This window comes from Oncorhynchus kisutch, linkage group LG23 (assembly GCF_002021735.2).
Source record: "Oncorhynchus kisutch isolate 150728-3 linkage group LG23, Okis_V2, whole genome shotgun sequence".
Taxonomy (NCBI): domain Eukaryota; kingdom Metazoa; phylum Chordata; class Actinopteri; order Salmoniformes; family Salmonidae; genus Oncorhynchus; species Oncorhynchus kisutch.
The window spans coordinates 23534294-23561543 of NC_034196.2; the positions used below are offsets into that span (position 1 = coordinate 23534294).

The 27250-nt window shown below is 45.1% G+C and overlaps 1 protein-coding gene across 2 annotated transcripts in view; it reads left to right on the top strand.

Annotated features, from left to right (window-relative positions):
* Positions 1-469: 469 nt before the first annotated feature.
* The window catches only part of LOC109868424 (breakpoint cluster region protein), a 123449-nt gene continuing 96668 nt past the window's right edge, over positions 470-27250 (top strand). Inside the window, exon 1 of one of the 2 annotated variants that reach the window (XM_031802531.1) lies at positions 470-2737. In XM_031802531.1, coding sequence (XP_031658391.1) covers positions 1255-2737 — 1483 coding nt within the window. In that variant the 5' untranslated portion in view covers positions 470-1254. The remainder of the gene's footprint in view (positions 2738-27250) is intronic. The other variant, XM_031802530.1, reaches the window with a different exon arrangement.

Below are 27250 nucleotides of genomic sequence, written 5' to 3' on the forward strand. Positions count from 1 at the left end.
GGGATCAAACCACCCAGTTTAAAATAATCATTAGCCTACTGTATCCACTTTACGTGAACAGCCCACAAGGTGGCATTGTGGTGTCATATTAGGCATTCCGGAAGTGCCATTCGCCCAGAAGTATCACACCTGCACGGCGGGTAGATTTCAATTACTGTAGCATATAATTCGCATTTTCTCAGTCCATACGAAGAGAATAATGCAACAATAGATTGTTAACTCTCCATTCTATCATCTTAGATGCAATGCTCAAATAAAGACAGATATAAATGGAATATAGGCTACATCCAAGTTTCGCTTAGATGATTATGCTTATAGGATTTACTGAAATATCAATAAATTATCTACTGCCTGATCATTGTTATGTGGAATACAGATGAATACATGTATACCTTGTCTCTTTAATTGAACGGAAACCGAGCGCAACCACTGTCAATCATATTCCGTCTGGCCCCTCCCTTTCCTGCAGCCCTCTGTCTCCAGTACGAGACTGGAACACGCAACCACAGGGGTCCATAGGCGATGAACGGTGAAGATCTGGATAAACTGTACACTAACAATGAACCGCGAAAACATGGGATAACAAGGCAAAACAAATAATAATTTATCCTCGATTCGGGATAGGAACAAGATAAAATGAATTTGTTGTGGGGAAACCATCATTCTTTCTTTTCTCTCATTTTATGCCATTCTCCTTGGACGCTGAGCTGGTATAAAGATCTAGGAACAGCTGGAGCCGGTGATCATGGAACAGGGATGTTGTCATCTGAGTAAACGAAGTTTATCGATTATGGAATATATGGAAAAATCTTGACTTGAATAAGACAATGGAAAGTAAGTAGTTGGAGAGCCGTTATCACTTTCTCATCACACGGGAGTTCTATATCCAGAAGATCATCCGCTCAGGAGATGTCAGATTTTTTTCTGGAATAATGCAGAAGAGGCGAGACCATCATCAAATATGATTCGTGTCTGACACATTCGCAGGTTTGAGTGATAAGCCTATTGCTATTGTTGACGATTAAATATATTGTCACTGCGAATCGGTAAAGAGGTGATAACACTTAAATGGACAGTTTTTGAACTGGTTTAACATACCATTAATATGAATGGTATTTTTCTATAGTAGTTTCTCTAGGTACATTCAGATTTTTTCCCTATCAGATACTGTATGATAGACGAGAAATAACGAGCCCGTAGACTACTGGTGACATCACCCCAGTCAGATCTACTGCTGTACAGTAAATATCAACAATGGTAGAGCCTGTGGGATTTATTGAAGCATGGAAAGCGCAGTTCCCAGAGTCGGACCCCCCAAAGATGGAGCTCAGGTCAGTGGGGTGCATCGAACAGGAGCTTGAGAAGTGCAAAGCCTCCATCCGGCGGCTGGAGCTGGAGGTGAACAAGGAGCGCTTCCGTATGATCTACCTGCAGACGCTGCTGGCCAAGGAGAGGAAGAGTTATGATCGCCAGCGCTGGGGTTTTAGGAAGGCCCAGGTGAACGAGGTAGGGGACCAGGCAGGGCTGGGCGCTGAGTCTCAGCAGCCACATGTGCAGGAACAGGGGGAGCGGAGCCGGTTCCAACCGGTGGGGGAGGCTAGGTCCAAACCTAGACCCCCTCCAGCCCGGAAGTCAGCCTCCCACGGAGACGGGCTGGAGCTCCAGTCTGCCTTCGAGGTACCCCAGCAGGTAGAGCCCTGTGAGACAGACGGCCTCTCGCCCTCCAAACAGAAAGGAGGTATATCCCCTCGCCGCCAAAACCCACCCCCAAACAAGGACCTACTGTTTGACCCCAATGACAAGCTTGGCATGGGACTGGGGGTGGCAGCGCTGAGGTCTAACTTTGAGAGGATCAAGCGGGCAAACTCTCACTCTGCCGGGGATGGAGGGAAGAGCCAGGAGAAGCAGCAGCCCTTCTACACCAACATGGACTTCCACCATGACAGGGGCCTGGTCAGGGTCAATGACCGAGACGTCTCTGACAAGATCAGCACCCTGGGCAGCCAGGCCATGCAGATGGAGCGCAAGAGATCTCTGCACTCCCTGCCAGGCAACTTGGCCACTGTGGCAGGTGAGCTCCGCACTCGGCCTGTCTACAGGGGGCGCTCTACAGAGAGCACCTGTGGGTACGATGCTGAATACGAGGATGGGGACCCCAACCCACGCCACCCCAAGGCCAACGGGGGCAAACAGCCCCCTCCACCCCCATGGCAACCCTCTGACTTCCAGCCTTACACCAGCGTCTACGTTGGCGGGGTGATGATGGGCGAGGGTGGGGGGGGTGGAAGAGGGGGCGTCATCATGAGGGACCACATCGGAGAAGAGCACCACCTGACCTGGCCCCGGCGCTCCTACTCTCCCGGGAGCTTTGAGGACGTGGGGGGCGGAGGCGGCGGCTACACACCAGACTGTAGTTCCAATGAGAACCTAACATCCAGTGAGGAGGACTTCTCGTCTGGCCAGTCCAGCCACGTGTCACCCAGTCCCACCACTGCCTATCGCCGGCCCTTCAGGGAGAAGAGCCGCTCACCCTCGCAGAACTCCCAGCATTCGTTTGACAGCAGCAGTCCCCCCACGCCACAGTCCCAGAAGCGCCACCACCAGCAGGGCCACGTGGTCATGTCCGAAGCTACCATTGTGAGCGTCCGCAAGACTGGCCAGATCTGGCCCCCACTCGATCCGAACTCCACACCGGCCAGCAGAGCTTCCCATGACAACAGTTTCCATGGAGACCTGGGTGAGTGGTGGCTGCCCTCTAATCTTAGCTCTAGTCGCTGCTCCGTTCATGTCTGGAGATTTAAGAGGCTGTTGCACGCTGACCGCTGCCTGGCAGGGTTGACTGACTGCCATGTATGGAGGAAGGGGGATGTGTTCATAGTCTCATCATACACACCGGTAGGATTTAGACTAGAGCATCTAAACTAGTGAAATCTAATGGTTTCAATTGCAATCTCACAACTGCTGGTCCTGGAATTGGTGCACTTGATTATTGTGTGTAGTTTCTGGTACTTTACATGTTCCTTGGCTGAAATGTCAGGTTTGACCTCCTGACTGAGACAAACCATAGAAACCTGCCTACTCGGTGATCTCTTCACTGTCTGTTCATTACACGGTCATAGTTCCACTAAACCTTGTGAGACATGGGGCTCCTCCTAAAAATCACGGAACAATGAATTGTGAGCATTGTTTTCTTTTGTCTGGGTAAGCAGCTTTCCCCTCCTCATTCACTCTTCTCTCAGTGCATTTTGACGCTGTTGTCTTCTCCACCTTGTCTCTGAGCAGGTACGCTCTTTGTGAAGAGGATAGAGGGATACATGAGCCTCAAAGTGTGTGTGTCACTCAGTGCCTGTGTGTGTTTGTGTTTATACCTGACTGTGTCTTCTGAGAGGCCTTGTGTAGGAGAGTTACCTCTATCTTCCTGGAATGTGAGTTCAGTTGAGTGAATAACAAATGCAGTCAGTCCGAGTTGAGACAGGGAGGTCTTTCTCAGACAGACGCTTGGCTCCCAGGGTTCCGTGCGTGGAATTCCAACCACAGGTGTCTGTGAGCCTCAGCCAGCCAACCATGGGAGACAGAGGATGTGTCCCAAATGCATGCCATGTCCCCTATGTAGTGCACTACAAAAGCAGTGTACTATATGTGGGAAAGAATGCCATTTGGGACGCCGGCTGAGAGAGGCTTTTGACTCAGTCCACGACTATTTCTGAAACACAACCAGCTTTTTTCTAAAAAGCTTTTACTGTAGTCCTGGATCTCTTCCCCTCTCTCTCTCCCCAAACAATCATCTTCAGTAATATCTTTAACCTGTTCGTCGCCTCCAGGCCCAATTATGGCTGGAGCTAACAGAGTGGTTAGCTCGGAGCTAGAGGCTTGGGCGGTTGGGTTCAAATGCGCTAGCTGCAGTGGTGTCATGTGACGTGGCTCCGTCTGACCTGGTTTCCCTGGGCTTTCTGCTGACAAGGTGAGTGGCGTTTTAGAGCCCGCCCTCCCGCAGCATCCCTGGCACCCTATTAGAGCAGACCGAGCTGTGGGTCGTTGATCAAGCTGTGGGTCGTTGGCAGCAGGCACCTGTTCCTGTGCCAGGATGAGCCCTGTGTGTGTGCAGAGAGGCAGATAAGACTGTCTGCTCTGCTCTGCTCTGGTGGTGGGGGTGGGGGTGGGGGGGGGCAGCAGCTGCACACTAACCCCTGTACTGAGGGTGTGACAGGAAACAGACTCTCGCTCAAGCACTGGTGATGTTCTCTTTGATTGGGAATGATTTGTATTCTGCGAGTCAAAAATATCTCCTTGTATTCTTAATCATTTCAGAGTCTTCATTACTGTTGACCCATTTTCATCTATAGGGACATCATTCATGACTGTTGAATTCAGGCCTGTAGGGTATACCTGCTTTGCTTCCAGTGACATGCGCTCACACTTGTAAAGATTGAAAGTGATGAATAGCACATAGCCACCCTCTTATTGAAAATCCCTCCACAAACAGCATCCATCTCTCATTTCTCTGGCCTTGCTCTATGCTAGGCTGGCTGGCTGGCTGGCTTGCTGGGGCTGCAGGCAGGCTGCACAGTAAGAGGCCTAGCATGTGGCTAACACTCTTACTCCTTCCCAGCTGTGATCTGTGGGATTATCTCACTCTTGTCTGGTCTCTTTGTTTTAGTACATTTCACACAACAATAGGCAGAGCGGGGTCAGTTACAATTCCACAGACGATGTGGGAGATTTTGCACTCATATAATCTGGATTTTGAAATGTATGGAATCTGTTAGATGACGCTCCTGGGACGGAGAATAGGATATGTTTCCTGATAGTGGTTGGCTGAGTGAGGATGATGAGGAGGATGAGGAGGAAGAGGTTGAGGATCAGTGAAAATGTTGAGGATGATGATGGGGAGAAAGAGGGTGAAGAGGATAAAGCTGAGGCAGAGTGCAAGGCTGATATATGGTTTCTTGCTTCACTGGTCAGGGATGCGGGGGCTGTAGAGGCACAGATGGGAAGAGCTCTCCCGTTGCGTAACAGAATACACACACACAAACAAACTCACACACATCTTGGGGCTGTAAGCATTGGGTTTGTGTGTGCGTGCGAGTGTGTGTTTGCATGAGTGTGTGTGTGCCCAAGCGTACATGTGAGTGTATGCATGTGTCATGACCAGGTGCTGGAGGCTGTTTGTTCGTTCTATAGCTAGCTGGGCTGTTGGATTCCTCCTCCCTATGCTGGAGTGAGTGTTCACAGTGAAATGGTCCTCTAGCAGAAGGCTTTTCTCTTAATGGCTGCCCTGACTCTGGAGAGAGCGAGAATACTCTCTGTGGACGATTCAGGCCATCTGCTAGCTAGGGCTTCTCTCCTCGTCCTCTCTACTCACTCTCTTCTTCCTCTTCTCCACTCCATGGTCTATCTCTCTCCCCGTGGTAGATGGCCTTGGTGTAAACACCAAACTAATTGTTCCATCATGTCCCTTTGGCCTGTTGAAGTGGGTGTTTTTCAGGATGAACTGTATTGATGGTGGCCAATCTAAAATGGCTAATCTTTAGATTGAGAGAGAGAGAAGGAGCGTGAAAGATGGAATTAGAGTGAGTGAGGGAAGACAACTTCTCCTTCTCAGTGCTCACATACAAGCGTCATTCAACGGAGAAGAAACCAGGAGAAGCTTGGGCTGACGAAATGTTCCAAAAATGTGTAGGATTCTAAACAAAGGTACAGACAGCTAGCTTTCTCAATGTAGCGTCAGGAAGGCAGTACAACTGACCAGATGATTTCATCATTTACGTTCAGTAAGCTTTCTGACAGACCCTCTTCCTCATGCATAGCCTGAAATAGACCTTCATCTCACCAGCAGGAGAATGGAAGGAGATTTTCTTACACAGCTAGTTGTAGGGATTCACATTCCAAGGAAAGACTTAAATTGATGAAATACAGAACATGAATATTGGGACACACTCACTTAAACACTATCAAAAGAGAGGGGACAGAAATAGTCACATGGAAATGTAAGACTGAGGGAAGAAGTTCAAACTGAAAGTGGATGAAAGAGTTCAGGTGAGATAGAGAAGCTCATAATCTTGGCTCTAAGTAGGTGGATCTTAAAGGGAGTGAAAGAGGGCGCCTCAAATGTAGGGATTATTTGAGGCAGCCGATGTTGGGTTTGTCCAATTCAATTTATCCTCTTTGGTTTACCGATGGCCTCATAAGCTTCATATCATTATCTCTATGACCTATTTCACATGGGTAAGGGGTTAAACCTACAGATTGGGTGGAATTAGACACACATCTAGGGTATGTGTATTTATTAAGCCCACATACCCGTTGAACTCACTTCCATCTTTGGATTCAAATAATGACGTTTTTTTTTTTACATTTCTGCTGTTTAGTGTTTGTTTCAACTAAATAAACAGTTCCCACTAGTGGCCATTTTCAAATACTTTATGTAATATTAAGAGATTATTGTATTGATGTATGCACATTATAGCATATTTCATGGGCAGTAATGACTATTTCTTCCCAATTGAATATATGGGTTTTTCATGCCTGCATGTTACAGTCACACAAAAGCAACTGCATCAAGATAATAGATTTCAGGCATTCACAGCATACCTTTTTTAATGCATTTGTCTTGTTTTACTTTTAAATTAACCTTCCATTGTATACATAGATTACATTTGTGTAAATTTGACATTTATCTCAGGTGGGCTTAAAAGGTACAGTGGCACAAAAAGCACACCCTCTATGCAGAATGTGAATGGCACTAAATACATATTGTTCGATATGATTAATACTAACTGTGTATATTTATACCCCAAACCATTGCTTTCCAAATATTTTATGAGTAGACTTTGCTATTCTCTATTTTTCACCATAAATTACTGTTGTTCCTATTAAGCCCAGTGTGCTCCTATTAAGCCCAGTATGCTCCTATTAAGCTCAGTGTGCTCCTATTAAGCCCAGTGTGCTCCTATTAAGCCCAGTGTGCTCCTATTAAGCCCAGTGTGCTCCTATTAAGCCCAGTGTGCTCCTATTAAGCCCAGTGTGCTCCTATTAAGCCCAGTATGCTCCTATTAAGCCCAGTGTGCTCCTATTAAGCCCAGTGTGCTCCTATTAAGCCCAGTGTGCTCCTATTAAGCCCAGTGTGCTCCTATTAAGCCCAGTATGCTCCTATTAAGCCCAGTGTGCTCCTATTAAGCCCAGTGTGCTCCTATTAAGCCCAGTGTGCTCCTATTAAGCCCAGTGTGCTCCTATTAAGCCCAGTGTGCTCCTATTAAGCCCAGTGTGCTCCTATTAAGCCCAGTATGCTCCTATTAAGCCCAGTGTGCTCCTATTAAGCCCAGTGTGCTCCTATTAAGCCCAGTGTGCTCCTATTAAGCCCAGTGTGCTCCTATTAAGCCCAGTGTGCTCCTATTAAGCCCAGTGTGCTCCTATTAAACCCAGTGTGCTCCTATTAAACCCAGTGTGCTCCTATTAAGCCCAGTGTGCTCCTATTAAGCCCAGTGTGCTCCTATTAAGCCCAGTGTGCTCCTATTAAGCCCAGTGTGCTCCTATTAAGCCCAGTGTGCTCCTATTAAACCCAGTGTGCTCCTATTAAGCCCAGTGTGCTCCTATTAAACCCAGTGTGCTCCTATTAAGCCCAGTGTGCTCCTATTAAGCCCAGTGTGCTCCTATTAAGCCCAGTGTGCTCCTATTAAGCCCAGTGTGCTCCTATTAAGCCCAGTGTGCTCCTATTAAACCCAGTGTGCTCCTATTAAGCCCAGTGTGCTCCTATTAAACCCAGTGTGCTCCTATTAAGCCCAGTGTGCTCCTATTAAGCCCAGTGTGCTCCTATTAAGCCCAGTGTGCTCCTATTAAGCCCAGTGTGCTCCTATTAAACCCAGTGTGCTCCTATTAAACCCAGTGTGCTCCTATTAAGCCCAGTGTGCTCCTATTAAACCCAGTGTGCTCCTATTAAGCCCAGTGTGCTCCTATTAAACCCAGTGTGCTCCTATTAAGCCCAGTGTGCTCCTATTAAACCCAGTGTGCTCCTATTAAGCCCAGTGTGCTCCTATTAAGCCCAGTGTGCTCCTATTAAGCCCAGTGTGCTCCTATTAAGCCCAGTGTGCTCCTATTAAACCCAGTGTGCTCCTGAGCATAAATTGTTTTTTTCTTTAGATTGAAGTTGATTAAAACACACAAACTACAGTTCTGCATATTATGCATCTAGCCCTGGTGTCTTTACCAAGATGAGGAACAATTAGAAACCTCTGTAACTCTCTCCAAAACGTTTGGAGTGGACAGGTAGTCGTTGACGCAGAGTGAGAAGAATAAGAGCAGGTTTCAGGCATAACTGAGATACAGTAGAAGACCTACAAGTGATGGACAAAAAGGCAAACGCACGGTGGACAAAAATATGTCTATTGGGCGACTACTCATGCACTTTTGGGTGGGGGCATTGTCATATTGTTGTCCTTCATTCATCCAGGTGATTCCGTTTGTTGGTCCACCACCTGTACCTTTGTAATACAACAGTAGAGAGGGAGATTTGAAACAGTCTTCAGACAGGCTTTCGGAAGACTAGTTGAACTAAGCAACAAGAATAGCAGTACAGCAAATGTGAATCAGCTTTCAGATAATTCATTGAAAGTTGTGTGTGTTCTAGTCTTTGTGCATGGCTTCTTATCCACAGTGGGCCAGTGGGGGTACATTTAGTTTAGAACCAAGCAATAACACACGTGATTCAACCAGTCATGTCTTGATTGAAGTCTATGATTAGTTGATTAGTTGAATCAGGTGCGTACTGTTTGACAAGACCTGAAGTCCACATTGATCTCTGTGTATACCATTGGGCCCAGTTATGAGGGCTACTTTCATGATGAATAGTAATCATCAGTTTATATGAATCTCCCCTACAATTATTCAAAGTAATCACATTTTACATAAGAAATGTACATTTGGAACATTTGGAAATGAAAATAGATTATTTATGAAGTGGGCTTATTTGGAACACCCATTAAACCCACTCTGGGAATATAAATACTTCACATTTCATTTTTTCTCCACTTTTCTTACAGATATTAAGGCAGTATACAGTATTTTAGAAATGTCTAAACTTAGATTTTGGTGTGCTTAATAGGTACACTTACCCTAAACGTACACACACGGCCCCTGCACCTATGACACGGATCACCTACACAGAGGGGTAGAGAGGTCGGAGGATGTATGAAACATGCAAATGACCTGCTTATACTTCTGAAATCTGAGGCCGTCGTTTATGCAATCTCTCTCATTATTTAACATTTTCATTACCATCATATTAACCATAACATGTAGATTTTAGCCTATGTGTTAGCCTTATTTGTCAGGTTAGGCTTTGACATGTTGATTTGCCTTGGTCCTGTCTAGAGACTTTGAGAGAGAGTTGATGTAGCCTAGCCAGTATACCTGAGCATGTGTTGTAATGAGAAAGAAGGTTTGGGTAGGGTAATGCTGATCCAGGACCAGTTTTTTTATTCTTTGAGGCTGGTTGTCGTTGTACCAAAAACGGGCAGACCTGGCCTAAGCTTAGCCTAAAGGGACACTTTGTCCACCCCACCATCCCTCCCATGGCCGGCTCCTGCTAGGGCCTTATTTTAGACAGTCACAATCCTTGGCCATCCCCAGAGTTCTTTCCTGTGTCTTGGATTGAACACAGCCTCTGGCCCTATGTGGCTGATGGACTACCCCCCCCCCCCCCAGCTTTCTCTGTGTGTCATTGATTAAATATGTTAGTAGTTGAGATGTGATGTTGGTAGAAGTGTGTCAGTCCAGGGAGCCATGAAGCCAGGCTGTGGTGTAGTGACATATAAAGGGGCTTGGTGTCCCTGACCTCTGATTCAATCGGGACAATTTCATCACTGCCACAGTGTGTGTATGTGGGTGAGTGTCTGTGCGTGGGTGACTGTGCGTGTTTGTGTGCGTGCGTGTACACAGGCATCAAACACACTGACTTGAAACACATGCTTCCAATACCCAGGCTTGTGAGAACTGTGAGAGATGAGCCGTGTAGTGGTGTGTGTCAGGGGAGTTTCACTCCCAATGTACATTCTGTATGATGTAGCCATCAGCTGACATGACAGGGAACTGTAGCATGGTCACAGCAGCAGTGTCTGTGTGAATGTGAGTGGGCTGCCAGGAGGAGGAGGTGTGTGTGTGTGTGTGACTGCGTGTGTGGGCGGACGATGGAGAGGAATGATTGGTTTAACAGGCATTTAAAAACAGTAAAGCAGTCAGCATTACCTCCAGCCAACCCCACATTCACTCGTACTACTGTGTGGCACAATGACCCCTTTTCCACACTGGATTAGTGTGTGTGTGGGGGGGGGGGTTGTGTGACTGCCAGGGACTCTTAAAGGCCTTGTTCAGCCTCCACTGTTGAGTGATTGTGGCATCGGAAGCCCGTGTAAGGCCCGTGTAACCACAGAAGGCAAACAGGGGCTGGAGTGAAACCAAAAGGCTCAGAGTGGAGGAGGGGGTGGATGGAGGGTTGGATGAGAGGAGGAATGGGGGAGTGGATCTCTTCACAGAGCCAGCTGGTGAGGAGACTGCTCTTTCTCCCTCTACAGTACAGGGAACGAGGGAAGAATCCCCCCTGGTGAGCCCTGGGACCAATACTACAGGAAAATTGTCCCTTTGTTCTGGTTGAGAGAACTTCATACATGACTTGGAGCACGGTGCTAGATAGGATTAGTTGTTTTTGTTCAGAATATCACTTGGTGAGTTGCTTGTGTTCTGTCAGACATGGTTTACAGCCTGTTTGTAGGAGTAGATGGTTGGTTTGTCTTGTGCTGTAGGATATAGCCATATTGTAGACGGCCTGGCTGGCTGTGTGTGGGCGTGATCAGGGCAGATGGGTGGGGTGTCTCCAGGCTGCAGTCAGACCTCCAGTGAGAGTCAAAATGCCTGGCTGCTGTCTGCTGTTGTTCTGGGCTGGGCATTTTATCTAGGCCTGGGGTAGAGTTGGACAATGACCCCCACCATGGGGAAGAGCAGCAGACGGACCTGCTCCCGCCCTGGACAGACGGCACAGCCCAACAGCACACACACTAGATTTCTGCTACCCGACCCGAGCCCGATGGGCCCCAACATTATACCTCAGGTTAAGGCCAGGTAGGCCAATCTTTTCATCAATAACTAGGGTACTGGCAGGGTATCACTAAATGAATCGTTAACATTTTGAAGCTGAGCCATTTGCTCGTGCTCTGCTGCGCAGTACAGTCATATCTAAGATGTTGTACAGTCATATCTGACATGGTGTCAGAATAGTTTCAACCTCCTCAAATATAAGACAGGAGAGATTATTTCACAGAACATAATAATGTTTCTTGAGTTTTGTCCGAGTGACAAAAAGTAGCTAACTGCTGTCTCATGTCTCGACATTGAGCCAAGCAGAGCCGTTGCTATGGATGCTCAGACTCAGAACCACCATGAGCAGAGCGCATGCAGAGCGAGTGACAGACAGAGAGGAGCAGCTAATGGATATACTAACGGAGGAAGTTATTTCTGGTTTCGGGCCGGGCCGGGCCTTAAATTTGGCAGAAGCAATTGGGCCTGGGTAGGGTACTGCCTGAACTTCGCAGGCATGGCTAGGGCTCAAGATTCATGCGTGTGCAGGTCTCTAACACGCATGCACGCACGCACGCACACACACACACACACACACACACACACACACACACACACACACACACACACACACACACACACACACACACACACACACACACACAGGGTGCCAGGGGTAGTCACCCTCTCAAGTGCTTCTGTGTATGTCGGTGTGTATGTGTTTTTGCTGGTTTCCATGCCAAATCTCCAACCACAAACTTCCCTCAGTTGCAGCTATGGTGACAGACAGATCTTGTGAAAAAAAAATGGAATATCCCTCTCATACATTCTTTTCATCACATGTCCCTGCCTGCCCTTTTGGAAAAGCGTCCATATTGGCGATCTCTGTCGGGACAAAGCCCCAGTCGCAGGCTGCAGTACAACAAATCTGTGTTTGCATCCATCTCTACATGCTCAGCAGTCTCCACAGGCCATTGGTCTTGTAGTGGTGTAACTGCTTCCAAATCAAACTTTATTTTCCACTTGTGCCGAATATAACAAGTGTAGACTTTACCGTGAAATGCTTACTTACAAGCCCTTAATAACTTCTTTGGGATAGGGGGCAGCATTTTCACTTTTGGATGAAAAGCGTGCCCAGAGTAAACTGCTTCCTACTTAGTCCCAGATGATAATATATGCATATTATTATTAGTATTGGATAGAAAACACTCTGAAGTTTCTAAAACTGTTTGAAGGATGTCTGTGAGTATAACAGAACTCATATGGCAGGCAAAAACCTGAGAAAAAATCCAAACAGGAAGTGGGAAATCTGAGGTTTGAAGTTTTTTAACTCAGCCCCTATCGAATACACAGTGGGATATTGGTTATGTTGCACTTCCTAAGGCTTCCACTAGATGTCAACTGTCGTTAGAACGTTGTTTCAGGCTTCTACTGTGAAGGGGGGCCAAATGAGAGGGGAATGAGTCAGAGGTCTGCCAGCAGCCTCGAGCTCAGTCACGCGCATTCACATGAGAGGTAGCTCTCTTTCCATTGCTTTTCTACAGACAATGGAATTCTCCGGTTGGAACATTATTGAACATTTATGATAAAAACATCCTAAAGATTGATTCTATACATAGTTTGATATGTTTCTACCACCAGTAATATAACTTTTTGGAATTTTCGTCCGATCTTTCCGCTGGAAGTTGTACGCGCGTTTCGATTTATTTACCAAATGCCTAAACAAAAGGAGGTACAGTGGGGAGAACAAGTATTTGATACACTGCTGATTTTGCAGGTTTTCCTACTTACAAAGCATGTAGAGGTCTGTAATTTTTATCATAGGTACACTTCAACTGTGAGAGACGGAATCTAAAACAAATATCCAGAAAATCACATTGTATGACATAAGTATTTGATATATCAGAAAACAGGCCTTCTCCAGATCCTTCACGTTTCGGGGCTGTCGCTGGGCAACACGGACTTTCAACTCCCTCTAAAGATTTTCTATGGGGTTGAGATCTGGAGACTGGCTAGGCCACTCCAGGACCTTGAAATGCTTCTTACGAAGCCACTCCTTCGTTGCCAGGGCGGTGTGTTTGGGATCATTGTCATGCTGAAAGACCCAGCCACGTTTCATCTTCAATGCCCTTGCTGATGGAAGGAGGTTTTCACTCAAAATCTCATGATACATGGCCCCATTCATTCTTTCCTTTACACGGATCAGTCGTCCTGGTCCCTTTGCAGAAAAACAGCCCCAAAGCATGATGTTTCCACCCCCATGCTTCACAGTAGGTATGGTGTTCTTTGGATGCAACTCAGCATTCTTTGTCCTCCAAACACGACGAGTTGAGTTTTTACCAAAAAGTTATATTTTGGTTTCATCTGACCATATGACATTCTCCCAATCTTCTTCTGGATCATCCAAATGCTCTCTAGCAAACTTCAGACGGGCCTGGACATGTACTGGCTTAAGCAGGGGGACACGTCTGGCACTGCAGGATTTGAGTCCCTGGCGGCGTTCTTGTGATCATTTTGACCCCACGGGGTGAGATCTTGCGTGGAGCCCCAGATCGAGGGAGATTATCAGTGGTCTTGTATGTCTTCCATTTCCTAATAATTGCTCCCACAGTTGATTTCTTCAAACCAAGCTGCTTACCTATTGCAGATTCAGTCTTCCCAGCCTGGTGCAGGTCTACAATTTTGTTTCTGGTGTCATTTGACAGCTCTTTGGTCTTGGCCATAGTGGAGTTTGGAGTGTGACTGTTTGAGTTTGTGGACAGGTGTCTTTTATACTGATAACAAGTTCAAACAGGTGCCATTAATACAGGTAACGAGTGGAGGACAGAGGAGCCTCTTAAAGAAGAAGTTACAGGTCTGTGAGAGACAGAAATCTTGCTTGTTTGTAGGTGACCAAATACTTATTTTCCACCATCATTTGCAAATAAATTCATAAATGTTTTTCCTCATTTTGTCTGTCATAGTTGAAGTGTACCTATGATGAAAATTACAGGCCTCTCTCATCTTTTTAAGTGGGAGAACTTGCACAATTGGTGGCTGACTAAATACTTGTTTTGCCCCGCTGTATATTACAGTGGGTTTATTGTTAGAGAAACAGACATGCAGAACTAGACAGTGTGGGGGGAGGTGGAGGATGGTTTGGGGACAATTGTGTATAGTTAAACTTGATGGACATGATCATGATCTGGTTTCATCAAACTCAAATCAAATGAAATCTAATTTTATTAGTCACATGGGCCGAATTCAACAGGTACAGTGAAATGCTTACTAACGAGCCCCTAAACAACAATGCAGTTTAAAAAAATACAGATAAGAATAAGAAATAAAAGTAACATGTAAGGTGAACATAGATCAGTGATTAAGCTCCACCTACCTGGCACTGAAACAAGGCACTTTGTGATTGGTAGTTAGCGAATGTGTAGTTCATCATTACAGCTTCAGATTGGGTGCTCTTCGACTGCACTTTGCAGTGTTAGAGAAATCAGACGTAATTCACCCGGCTGTGTTAAATTATTTAAAAGAACATCCAGATTGCACTTTCTTGTCATATTTAATGAAGCATTCTCTCTTCTGTCAGATTTTCTCCCTCACTTGACAGCTGCTTTGAGTTTGGTCTGCTCGTAGCCAATTAGAGCGTCGCACCTTTCCGAAGCTTCTCCCTGTTTTCTACGGAGCAAGGGGAAAACCAGGAGAGATCAAAGTCCTGGGCGGACCCTCAGGACCAATGGGGTTCTCCCTGCAGTTGTCCAATAGGCTTTTAAGAGTGGAGTGGCAATAAAAAACCTGGGGAATCAATACCAAATGTCAGCAATGCCTGCAAGCCACCGCTGTCTGGTATTTCTCTCTATTTTTCTCTTCTCTCAGTGTCCCTCCCTTTGGCTGTCAGTGCAGTCAGTATGTGCCAGCTGTGTACAGCGCATTCGGAAAGTATTCAGACCCCTTTACCTTTTCCACATTTTGTTACATTACAGCCTTATTCTAAAATGGATTAAATACTTTTTCCCCCTCATCAATCTATACACAATACCCCATAATGACAAAGCAAAAACAGGTTTGTAGAAATTGTTGCTAATTTATTTAAAAAATATATATGTTTAAAAATACTGTTATCACATTTACATAAGTATTCAGACCCTTTACTCAGGACTTTGTTGAAGCACCTTTAGCAGCAATTACAGTATCAAGTCTTCTTGGGTATGACGCTACAAGCTTGGCACACCTGTATTTGGGGAGTTTCTCCCGTTCTTCTCTGCAGATCCTCTCAAGCTCTGTCAGGTTGGATGAGGTGCATCGCTGCACAGCTATTTTCAGGTCTCTCCAGAGATGTTCGATCGAGTTCAAGTCCGGCCTCTGGCTGGGCCGCTCAAGGAATATTCAGAGACTTGTCCCGAAGTCACTTCTGCGTTGTCTTGGCTGTGTTCTTTAGGGTCGTTGTCCTGATGGAAGGTGGACTTTCACCCCAATCTGAGGTCCTGAGCGCTCTGGAGCAGGTTTTCATCAAGAATCTCTCTGTACTTTGCTCTGTTCCTTCCCTCAATCCTGACTAGTCTCCCAGTCCTTGACGCTGAAAAACATCCCCACAGCATGATGCTGCCACCACCATGCTTCACTGTAGGGATGGTGTCAGGTTTCCTCCAGATGTGACGCTTGGCATTCAGGCCAAAGAGTTCAATCTTGGTTTAATCAGACCAGATAATCTTATTTGTCATGGTCTCAGAGTCTTTAGGTGCCTTTTGGCAAACTCCAAGCGGGCTGTCATGTGCCTTTTACTGAGGAGTGGCTTCCGTCTGGCCACTCTACCATAAAGGCCTGATTGGTGGTGCTGCAGAGATGGTTGTCCTCCTGGAAGGTTCTCCCATCTCTACAGAGGAACTCTGGAGCTCTGTCAGAGTGACTATCGGGTTCTTGGTCACCTCTCTGACCAAGGACCTTCTCCCAAGATTGCTCAGTTTGGCTGGGCGGCCAACTCTAGGAAGAGTCTTGGTTCCAAACTTTTTCTATTTAGGAATGATGGAGGCCACTGTGTTCATGGGGACCTTCAATAATATAGAAATGTTGCTACCCTTTCCTAAGATCTGTGCCTCGACACAATCCTTTCTCTGAGATCTACGGACAATTCCTTCGACTTCATGGCTTGGTTTTTGACATGCATTGTCAACTGTGGGACCTTATATAGACAATTGACTTTACCACAGGTGGACTCCAGTCAAGTTGTAGAAATAGCTCATGGATGATCAATGGAAACCGGATGCACCTGAACTCAATTTCGAGTCTCATAGCAAAGGGTCTGAATAATTATGTAAATAAGTTATTTCTGTTTTTTATTTTTAATACATTTTGTAAGCATTTCTAAAAATCTGTTTTTGCTTTGTCATTGTGGGGTATTGTGTGTGTAGATTGATAAGGGGGTGGGGAAAGTATTTAATCCATTTTAGAAGAATGCTGTAACGAAATAATGTGGAAAAGGGGAGTGGGTTCGATTCCCACGGTGGGAGCAGTCTGAAAATATATATCTGGATAGGAGGAGTCTGAAAATATATATCTGGATAGGAGCGTCTGCTAAATGTACATGGTCAGTGTTGACAGACAGTAGGGATGTAGATTCAGATATAGGTTTCACATGTTTCTGGGAAGTCCTGAACCCTCCTTTGCACAGTCTTTTCTTCACCCAGCAGGAGAGGAGAGACATGGTTCTATGGTGGGTGTGTATCGATAAGCCTGTGGTCATAATATGAATCAGTGGAATGAACATGCTGTTGACCAACTGTCTCTATAGGATGCTTTATAGAGCTTATTTCCCCTATCAAAGCAACTCCTCAAGCTCTTATACACATGTGTATGCACACACGCGCACATACACTCTCACACACACGTGCACACATGCATACACACACACACACACTCTCACACACACACTTGCACACATGCAGGCGCTCACACACACACCAGTCCTGCCTGAGGTCTTACAATCTCTCTCCTTTGGGGCTTGTCAGCTCTCCATCAGTCTTTCTCTCTCTCTCTCTATCTCGCCCTCTCTCCCTCTGGTTCTTTGTTGTAGGATAGTGTTTGTGCAGAGAAGCTAGTGTGTGCTCTCCCGATAAACGCTAGTTGCTAAGCGCTCAGTGAGCTATGGGAGGGAGGATGAGGGGAGACGGGGTAACCTGACCTGACGGTGGTGGTTTGAGCTGTAACAATAACATATTATTGAATGAATGAGGAAAATGGCTGCCTGCTAGTCGGATAGAGACTGATTGGAGACACCCCTCTCTGGTGAGTGGTTTGCGCCTGGACGGAAATGGCTGTGGAATTGTGGTGTTTCTGAGTTCTGTTTCCTTTAACATCCCTGGAACTAAACCAGAAACAATGGGCTCGAGAGGTGGGGAGAAACAGACGGGCCAGTTCTGATTTAATGCTCAGATGCTGGGAGGGAGGTATGGAGGGTGGTATGGAGGAGGGAGTTTCGGAGGGAGGGAGGAGGAGGGAGGTATGGAGGGAGGAAGAGGAGGGAGTTATGGAGGTATGGAGGGTGGTATGGAGGAGGGAGTTTTGGAGGGAGGGAGGAGGAGGGAGTTATGGAGGGAGGAGGAGGAAGGAGTTATGGAGGTATGGAGGGTGGTATGGAGGAGGGAGGGAGGAGGAGAGTTATGGAGGGAGGAGGAGGAGGGAGGTATGGAGGGAGGAGGAGGAGGGAGGTATGGAGGAGGGAGTTATGGAGGGAGGAGGAGGAGGGCGGTATGGAGGAGGGAGTTATGGAGGGAGGGAGGAGGAGGGAGTTATGGAGGGAGGAGGAGGAGAGAGGTATGGAGGGAGCTGGAGGAGGGAGGTATGGAGGGAGGAGGAGGAGGGCGGTAAGGATGGCGGAGGAGGGAGTTATGAGGGAGGGAGGAGGGAGTTATGGAGGGAGGTATGGAGGAGGGAGGTATGGAGGGAGGGAGGAGGAGGAGGAGAGAGGTATGGAGGGAGGTATTGAGCCAGAGCCAAAGGCTTGGCTGGAAGAAGCCAAAACATATTTCTCCTCGGTATTAAGGAAGGAGAGGGCCAAGAGCTGTCCAGGCCTCACCTCCACCCTGCCGGGAGGGAGGAAGGGAGGGAACACATGAACAGGCTCTGGACTCTATGGAGAGAGAAAATAGAGCAGAGAAAATAAGAAAAAAGAGAGAGATGAGAAAGAGGAGAGAGCGACATAGAGAGACAATGACCAAACATCTGGCGTATCTTCTATAACAAATGTCTCTTCTCCCTCTTGAGTTGTGGTGATGAATTTGGCTCGCTGAGGCTAACTAAGGGCAGGACACACTCTCCTCCTCCTCCCTCCATACCTCCCTCAGGTTAGGTCTGAAACACAAAGAAACACACTCAGAACAGGACTGATCCAAGGTCAGTTTTGTGAGGTGCTTGACTTGGGCTGGAGCTACAGTGCCTTGCGAAAGTATTCGGCTCCCTTGAACTTTGCGACCTTTTGCCACATTTCAGGCTTCAAACATAAAGATATAAAACTGTATTTTTTTGTGAAGAATCAACAACAAGTGGGACACAATCATGAAGTGGTTTATTAAATGAACCATTTATTGGTTATTTCAAACGTTTTTAACAAATCAAAAACTGAAAAATTGGGCGTGCAAAATTATTCAGCCCCTTTACTTTCAGTGCAGCAAACTCTCTCCAGAAGTTCAGTGAGGATCTCTGAATGATCCAATGTTGACCTAAATGACTAATGATGATAAATACAATCCACCTGTGTGTAATCAAGTCTCCGTATAAATGCACCTGCACTGTGATAGTCTCAGAGGTCCGTTAAAAGCGCAGAGAGCATCATGAAGAACAAGGAACACACCAGGCAGTTTAAAGCCGGATTTGGATACAAAACGATTTCCCAAGCTTTAAACATCCCAAGGAGCACTGTGCAAGCAGTATAATATTGAAATGGAAGGAGTATCAGACCACTGCAAATCTACCAAGACCTGGCCGTCCCTCTAAACTTTCAGCTCATACAAGGAGAAGACTGATCAGAGATGCAGCCAAGAGGCCCATGATCACTCTGGATGAACTGCAGAGATCTACAGCTGAGGTGGGAGACTCTGTCCATAGGACAACAATCAGTCGTATATTGCACAAATCTGGCCTTTATGGAAGAGTGGCAAGAAGAAAGCCATTTCTTAAAGATATCCATAAAAAGTGTCATTTAAAGTTTGCCACAAGCCACCTGGGAGACACACCAAACATGTGGAAGAAGGTGCTCTGGTCAGATGAAACCAAAATTGAACTTTTTGGCAACAATGCAAAACGTTATGTTTGGCGTAAAAGCAACACAGCTCATCACCCTGAACACACCATCCCCACTGTCAAACATGGTGGTGGCAGCATCATGGTTTGGGCCTGCTTTTCTTCAGCAGGGACAGGGAAGATGGTTAAAATTGACGGGAAGATGGATGGAGCCAAATACAGGACCATTCTGGAAGAAAACCTGATGGAGTCTGCAAAAGACCTGAGACTGGGACGGAGATTTGTCTTCCAACAAGACAATGATCCAAAACATAAAGCAAAATCTACAATGGAATGGTTCAAAAATAAACATATCCAGGTGTTAGAATAGTCAAAGTCCAGACCTGAATCCAATCGATAATCTGTGGAAAGAACTGAAAACTGCTGTTCACAAATGCTCTCCATCCAACCTCACTGAGCTCGAGCTGTTTTGCAAGGAGGAATGGGAAAAAAATTCGGTCTCTCGGTGTGCAAAACTGATAGAGACATACCCCAAGCGACTTACAGCTGTAATCGCAGCAAAAGGTGGCGCTACAAAGTATTAACTTAAGGGGGCTGAATAATTTTGCACGCCCAGTTTTTCAGTTTTTGATTTGTTAAAAAAGTTTGAAATCTCCAATAAATGTCGTTCCACTTCATGATTGTATCCCACTTGTTGTTGATTCTTCACAAAAAAATACAGTTTTATATCTTTATGTTTGAAGCCTGAAATGTGGCAAAAGGTCGCAAAGTTCAAGGGTGCCGAATACTTTCGCAAGGCACTGTAGCTAAGCATTAATGTTGTTATCAGGTTTCCAGTGGTTCTGTAGACAGCCTAAATAGGAATACACTGTTGGGAGGCAGGGATTCCCTTCTAACAGCAGCCATGTAATTGCTAAAAATAGCCTAATTTACAAGTAACTTGCAGTGCATAGATTTTCCTTTAATTTAAACATGAGTATTTGAACCTTTATATATAAACATGTCTAGTTACATACCTTGCTTTGAAGTAGCCTACCTTATCCATTTGATCTCTGATTCATTTAATGAGGGAATCATTTTATAAAGACAAAAAGTATTTGGTTGTAGGCCTAATGTTGTTGTCTGACGCAATACGAAACATATCCCAGTCCACGTGATGGAAGCAGTCTTGGAGTGTGGAATCAGTTTGGTCGGACCAGCGTTGAACAGACCTCAGCGCGGGAGCTTCTTGTTTTAGTTTCTGTCTGTAGGCAGGGATCAACAAAATGTGTCAATTTAAGTAGCATAATAAACAAAATCCCATCAAAATCAGTTTAAGCTAGAGTTCTTTTGCATGGGCTGCTTCTCGAGCCACCGCATTCGCCTATGGCGGCCTTCCGCATCTGGGGTGGAAGATGCCTGATCTACAGAGGTGTTTGTCAGACATCTCAAAAATCAAACTTCTCACAAAAACGTCTGTAGCGTACGAACGGTTTTGCCTAGAATCTATTTCCTGAGCTTTGTTATATCTCCTAGATAAAGGACAGGCACTTTAAAACCTTATTCCTTATGATTCATTTTTTACTGTCTTTTTTTTACATTTCTGAATGTTATTCAATGCGTTTCTATGGACTATAGTAGTAAAGGCCAAATTCAATATTTTATCAAATCATTGTTTTAAATATATTTTTATACCTAAAGGGGTCCTAAAATTCTAAATCAAATAGCTAAATTATACCTGGTATGACCATCTTAAAACAATTACAAATGTTATACATTGTTTTGTTCACAAGCTAGGTTTCTTTTTGATGTTTGAGTTTGCTTCCACTGCTAGCAAAAATAGACACCGTCGGCCTCTACTAGTGAGATTCTCACAGGCACAGGTGAGGACTCGAGCGTCCCTGTTACCAAGGTAACCTTACAGGGGCAGCTGAACATTTTTGGGGTCACAGAATATTAAATTAAGCAATATACCACATTACTTCTTACTAGTATTATACTGTATATTTCTTGTTTTATAAACATTATTAAGCATGCTCATGTGTTTTTTGTGTGTAATTGTGGCACCAAAAATATTTGGGCTGGTAAAAGAATTTGAGGGGCTGGTAGATTTTCATACTTTATGAACTCCTCAGTAAACCCACTCTGCACTCATTCACAGACTTATCTAATCTCATTCATTTTGGTTTTCTTTTCCTTCCTTCTCTTCTCCCTCCTCCATCTCTCTCCCACTACTCTTTCTCTCTCTCTGAAACAATAAAAAAATGAACAGTAAACATTACACACTAAGTTCCAAAGGAATAGAGACATTTCAAATGTCATATGGCTATATACAGTGTTGTAATTATGTGCAAATAGTTAAAGTACAAAGGGGAAAATAAATAAATATGGGTTGTATTTACAATGGTGTTTGTTCTTCACTGGTTGCCCTTTTCTTGTGGCAACAGGTCACAAATCTTGCTGCTGTGATGGCACACTGTGGTATTTCTCCCAATAGATATGGGACTTTATCAAAATTGGGTTTGTTTTCGAATTGTTTGTGGATCTGTGTAATCTCAGGGAAATATGTGTCTCTAATATGGTCATACATTGGCAGGAGGTTAGGAAGTGCAGCTCAGTTTCCACCTCATTTTGTGGGCAGTCTGCACATAGCTTGTCTTCTCTTGAGAGACCGATCTGCCTACGGTGGCCTCTCTCAATAGCAAGGCTATGCTCACTGAGTCTGTACACAGTCAAACCTTTCCTTAAGTTTGTGTCAGTCACAGTGGTCAAGTATTCTCTCTCACTGCACTAGTTTTGCATATATTCACATGTCATTGTCAAGGCACCTCTCCTTCATTTGGCCCAATGACTATAAATGGCTTAGGTCAGGGCAGAATAGTGACTGTTTCCTTTGTACTGGTCCAAGGACAGACACAGTTAGCTATGTTCTGTTAGCTCTCCTCTCCTCCTCTCTCTGTCATGTGTGTTTAAAGCATTCAGCACATTCCTCCCTGTCCCCTCCTATACACACACACATAGTATGCCAAGGGGGAGGCACAGGGGTCTTTCATCGATTATTGACAGTGGAGCCTACTTCTCTCAAAAGCAGAGAGTGGCGTGACACCAGGTGTCATGTTCACACAGCGCCCCACCATAACCTCTGGCCACAGCCGTGGCCAACTGCTCTTCCATGACGTCATACACCCCACCCCCCCCCCACCCTGCCCTTACAATTAGATGGGATGCACCATCCTCAACCTCAAAACCAAGTTAAATCTGTAAGGCAAGCAATTATGTACCTCTAAAAAGGGGAGTGGTGGTGCCATGCTTGAATTAGACATGTTTTAAATGGTGCCTTTTGAATTCAAGGACACTTCATCAATAATGTTTCAGATTGGCAGTGGCTTGTGGAATGGCTATCAATCTAGTAGTGGGTGGGAATGGTTTTAGTCTGATGAGAGATGCCCACTCCCCCACAGTGGTACAGGATGTTACATGAGGTGTTCTGATTGGAGGTCCACAGCGACAGACAACAGCATCCTGCAGCATCATGACTCATGATTGGCTGTTTCTGTTCCCCGCCACCCTCCCTCTCCTCGCCCTCCACCTCTCTTACCCCTTCAGTGAGTTGGAGCCCAAGGTGTCTCACATCACTGTACTATGGAATCCCTGTGTCACAGGATATATTAGTGTGCCTGACACACGCACGCACACACACACATCCAATCTCCCCATTGGGCACTAGTCCCAGACATATTCCATATAGTACCCTGGATACCTCTCTTCATCTATTCTATACCCACATAACACAACACGGTACCACACCTACACATTCACCCTCCTTCTCACTCTCTATCTCTCCCTCCTTTTCTCTCACTCTAGCCCCTCAGTTGAAATGTTTTTCGTTTCTACCAGCCTCTCATGTTCATAAGTGTTATTGGACATGAGGAGTCTCCCCCAGTGTGGTGTATGATGTTACTGCTACTATGGGACGGGGGTCTTGAAGGTGACCTTGGAGGTGTGTAAGAAAACAATCTAGAATAGAGGGCTGAATTTAGGGAAGTGAAGGGCTGATGTTTAATATTCTCCCAGGGTCAGATTTGGATGGATGGAGTGAATCCATTATGAAGTCTCCTATCTGATACCTCTATAAAACTGTCCCTTAGAAATGGGCTCAGTTCCTCCCTTGATTGAGGGCACATCCTCTTAACCCGTGGTTGACCAGAGGCCATATGGGAGGGTTCGCATTAGCCATAAAATGCCTATTTACTCAATTGAACGCTATTGCTAACTTTAAACTGTAAGCCTCCCCGTTTATATGGGCTGGACAGGGCAGGTCACAAGTCAATCAAGATGCCAGCGTCTGGTCTGAAATCTTACACTCTCACAGCAGAGGAACAGCCAATGGGACCGACTCTAACAAACCCACATAAAACTGACCGAGCCACCTGCCTTCAGCAATGGCTGAGTGGAATCTGTGTTCCATCACACAGTGAAAGATGGCTTCCAGAAACAAAACACTGCGCTTTAAGGAGCGAGGAGATAAAACCTAACACATTTAAAATGTTCAGTGATTTACACTAACACCATTAGGTGTAAGGAATTGAATTACTTGCCAAGGTAAAATGGCTTCAGTGGAAACACAATAAAGAGACTGAATGCCAAAGACACAGACCTCCACCCCTCGCTCCCAGGCCTATACACACTCAATGGGATAAACAGGTGTGTGTGTGTGTGTGTGTGTGTGTGTGTGTGTGTGTGTGTGTGTGTGTGTGTGTGTGTGTGTGTGTGTGTGTGTGACTGCGTGTGTGCGCGTTGAGAGACAGGGAGCAGGGCCAAGGACTGTGTGCAGCTGTGCTGGCAAAACTGCTGAATCCATAGCAGTGTCCTCTAGACTTACTTACTACCAAGTTTAGGCCTATAGAGCTCATTGACACACCACTACTGATAGCCGAGGTTACGCCACATGAGACTTGTCTACACCCCTATCTGACCACGCATCATGTACTGTCTGATTCACAGCAGAGCTGCTAGGAGTTTGCTAAATTATTTCTGGACTGTTTAGAAACCCAAAATAGCTGTCTTTTAGCTGAGTTTTTTAGGTTTCATCTTTACTCGTTGACATTGATTAGTGTCTCCGTTTTTAGTCCAGTCTGCCTTGCCTTCAGTAAACCTGTCAGTCAGTCAGGCAGTCAACCAGCCAGGCTGTCAATCAGGCACACAATTCGGTGTTCCAGGAGTAGGTAAGCAGATTAACTGTCACTCACACATTCTCCCCTCTGGATGATGTGTGTGAGAGAGAATGTGTACACAAGTGTGTCGGTGTGTGTGTGTATCTGGAGCCCTCTGATATGTAATTCCTTATAGTGTGTGTATATCCTACCACGGAAAGGGCAAAGGGCAGGAAGGTACACACACACACTGAGACCAGTGGGAATAGTTGTTCCCTCTCCTTGTTGCTGTGAAAAGAGGAAGTACCAAAAAAAGCTAGAAATGCTCAGCCTAACCAGGCGTTTCCCTGACATAGAGGCCATGTGAAGAACATCCCAGTCACCCTACCCTGCTGTATGTAGGGTGAGTGGCGTTTCATCTCTGCAGTCTATTTTAGACAGGGGAAGTGAGGGTGGATGGTTGGCGCTCTGGTGAGACACTGGTTGTGTCCCAAATGGCACCTTATTCTCTATGTAGTACACTACTTTTAACCACGACCCATAGGACTCTGATCAAAAGTAGGCTTGGGTGGTATCCAGATTATCATACCTTCATATTGACCTTGTGCCGGGATATTCGGTAATACAAACCTCACTGAGTCTTTGTAATCCGAAGGTTAGCAATGCTAACAAGTACATGTAAAACCCCTTAGAGAATGCTAATTAAATGCTAACAAGCGTCTGACCTAAACTATTAGCAAGACAAACATCCCAGCTCATGAAGTTATACAAGTCACTCAAAAATACTACTCACAGTTTGCTGCACAAAGAAAACAAATATTATACAGCAAGGCTTTTGATCCAGGAGGGGATTCTCTGCTTTTACCAAGTGAAACTTGATTTTGGAAGAAGCTAACCCCTTAGCTAGATAGCTAACTCACTACTAAATTAGCAAACCAAATGTGAAACAGCAGAGCATTTAGCACATTTGGGGCCCAGACTGTCTCTGATGGGAAGGTGATTAACTTGAGGAATCTTAATAGAATGTCTGCTAAATCCACTGGGCTTCAGTTAAACCCACACCATGAATGAATATACCAGATTCATTAATAAAGCCTTCGTGGAACCAAAATGATTTTCCAATCGTTTCGTTCGGACCAGAACCATTTTTTTGGTTTCGTTCCACTGTTCCGACCAGCAAAATAAAATTCTGAACCAGTTCAAACCAAACAAAAAGTAGCGGTTTAAATCTTTTTAAACCTATGAAATATACATGTATTTATTTTTACATTTAGCGCACATTTAAATTAGTTCACCAGTCAGTGTGGATAGAGCAACTTGTTGTGGGGTGGGTAAGTGATTGAATCTGTATAGGAAAGTCATTAAGAGCAAATTGTATTTTGCCGTAACAGCAGTTTAATCATAATGAAAGACAAACACACACTATGCTGCCAGTCAGAATTATACCTACGGAGGAGCGGCTTCTATGGATGCACTTTGACTGTCTTTGAACTTCAGAGTTGGTTTAACGTTGGATCGTAGGAAGGTAGCTAGCTAGCAGAGCAGCACTAGAATGAATTAATCCTATGTGTAGGGTTAGCTGGTTTCCAGAGGTAGGCCTTAGGGCTAAAAGGCAGAAGTTGCGCTACTGGGGTTAGCATATTCCCTTTAATCTCCAGCTTTCCCTCTCCTAGCTTGCCCTTCTCTCTCTTTAAAAAAAAATATATTTTTCTTTCTTTCTTTCTTTCTTTCTTTACTGTTCCAGAGCTTGTAAAGGATTACAACAAGAAAATGGGCAGGGTTGACCATCTTGACCAACTGAGGAGCATTTACAATGTTGGACGCACAGGCAGAAAATACTTGTCTGATTGGACTGGAGAGAAAATGGGTCACGTGGGGGCCTTGTCCCATTTTGGGGGCTATTGTTTGTTTGCAGTGGAGTGCGTCAGCCAGGCAGGGCCTTTAAGGGATTTCTCAATGGGTCACTCTCTCTCCCCTGTCTTCACCTCTGAATGATTTTGAACACCATTGAACTCAGCACATCCTCTTTAGCCCTCTTTGGCCTCATGGGTGGAATGTTATTAATATTTTTCATAATTTCATCATCAATAAAAATTATAAGAGACAAACTGCAGAATATCTGGGGTTTCTATCTCAAATGGTTTTTGTTATATTTTAGTCTTCTGTAATGTATATAAAAATGTATATAAAGTGTAAAATTGGGATGCAAACTCAAAATGTTATACATTTAAACTCTAAATATGTTTTATCTAGGCAAGTCAGTTAAGAACAAAATCTTATTTACAATGACGGCCTAGGAACAGTGGATTAACTGCCTTGTTCAGGGGTAGAACGACATATTTTTACCTCTTTAGCTCAGGGATTCGATCTAGCAACCTTTCGGTTACTGCCCCAACGCTCTAACCACTAGGCTACCTGCCACCTGCACTATATCAGCATTCTTTTTTTGAAGCCCATAACATGTGTGTGAGGTGTATACTTTCCTTTCAACATAGATTTGTTTAAGATACCAGTCCCCAAACTAGGGGGCCTTGACCCCATGTGGGGTCGCCTGATATGAAGATAGGGTAGTAGGAGATTTCCCCCAAAAAAGACAAACAGTTGACGAGTTTACATACACTTACGGTTGGAGTCATGAAAACTTGTTTTTCAACCACTCCACAAATTTCTTGTTAACAAACTATAGTTTTGGCAAGTCAGTTAGGACATCTACTTTGTGCATGACATAAGTAATATTTCCAACAATTGTTTACAGACAGATTATTTCACACATAACTCACTGTATCACAATTCCAGTGGGTCAGAAGTTTACATACACTAAGTTGACTGTG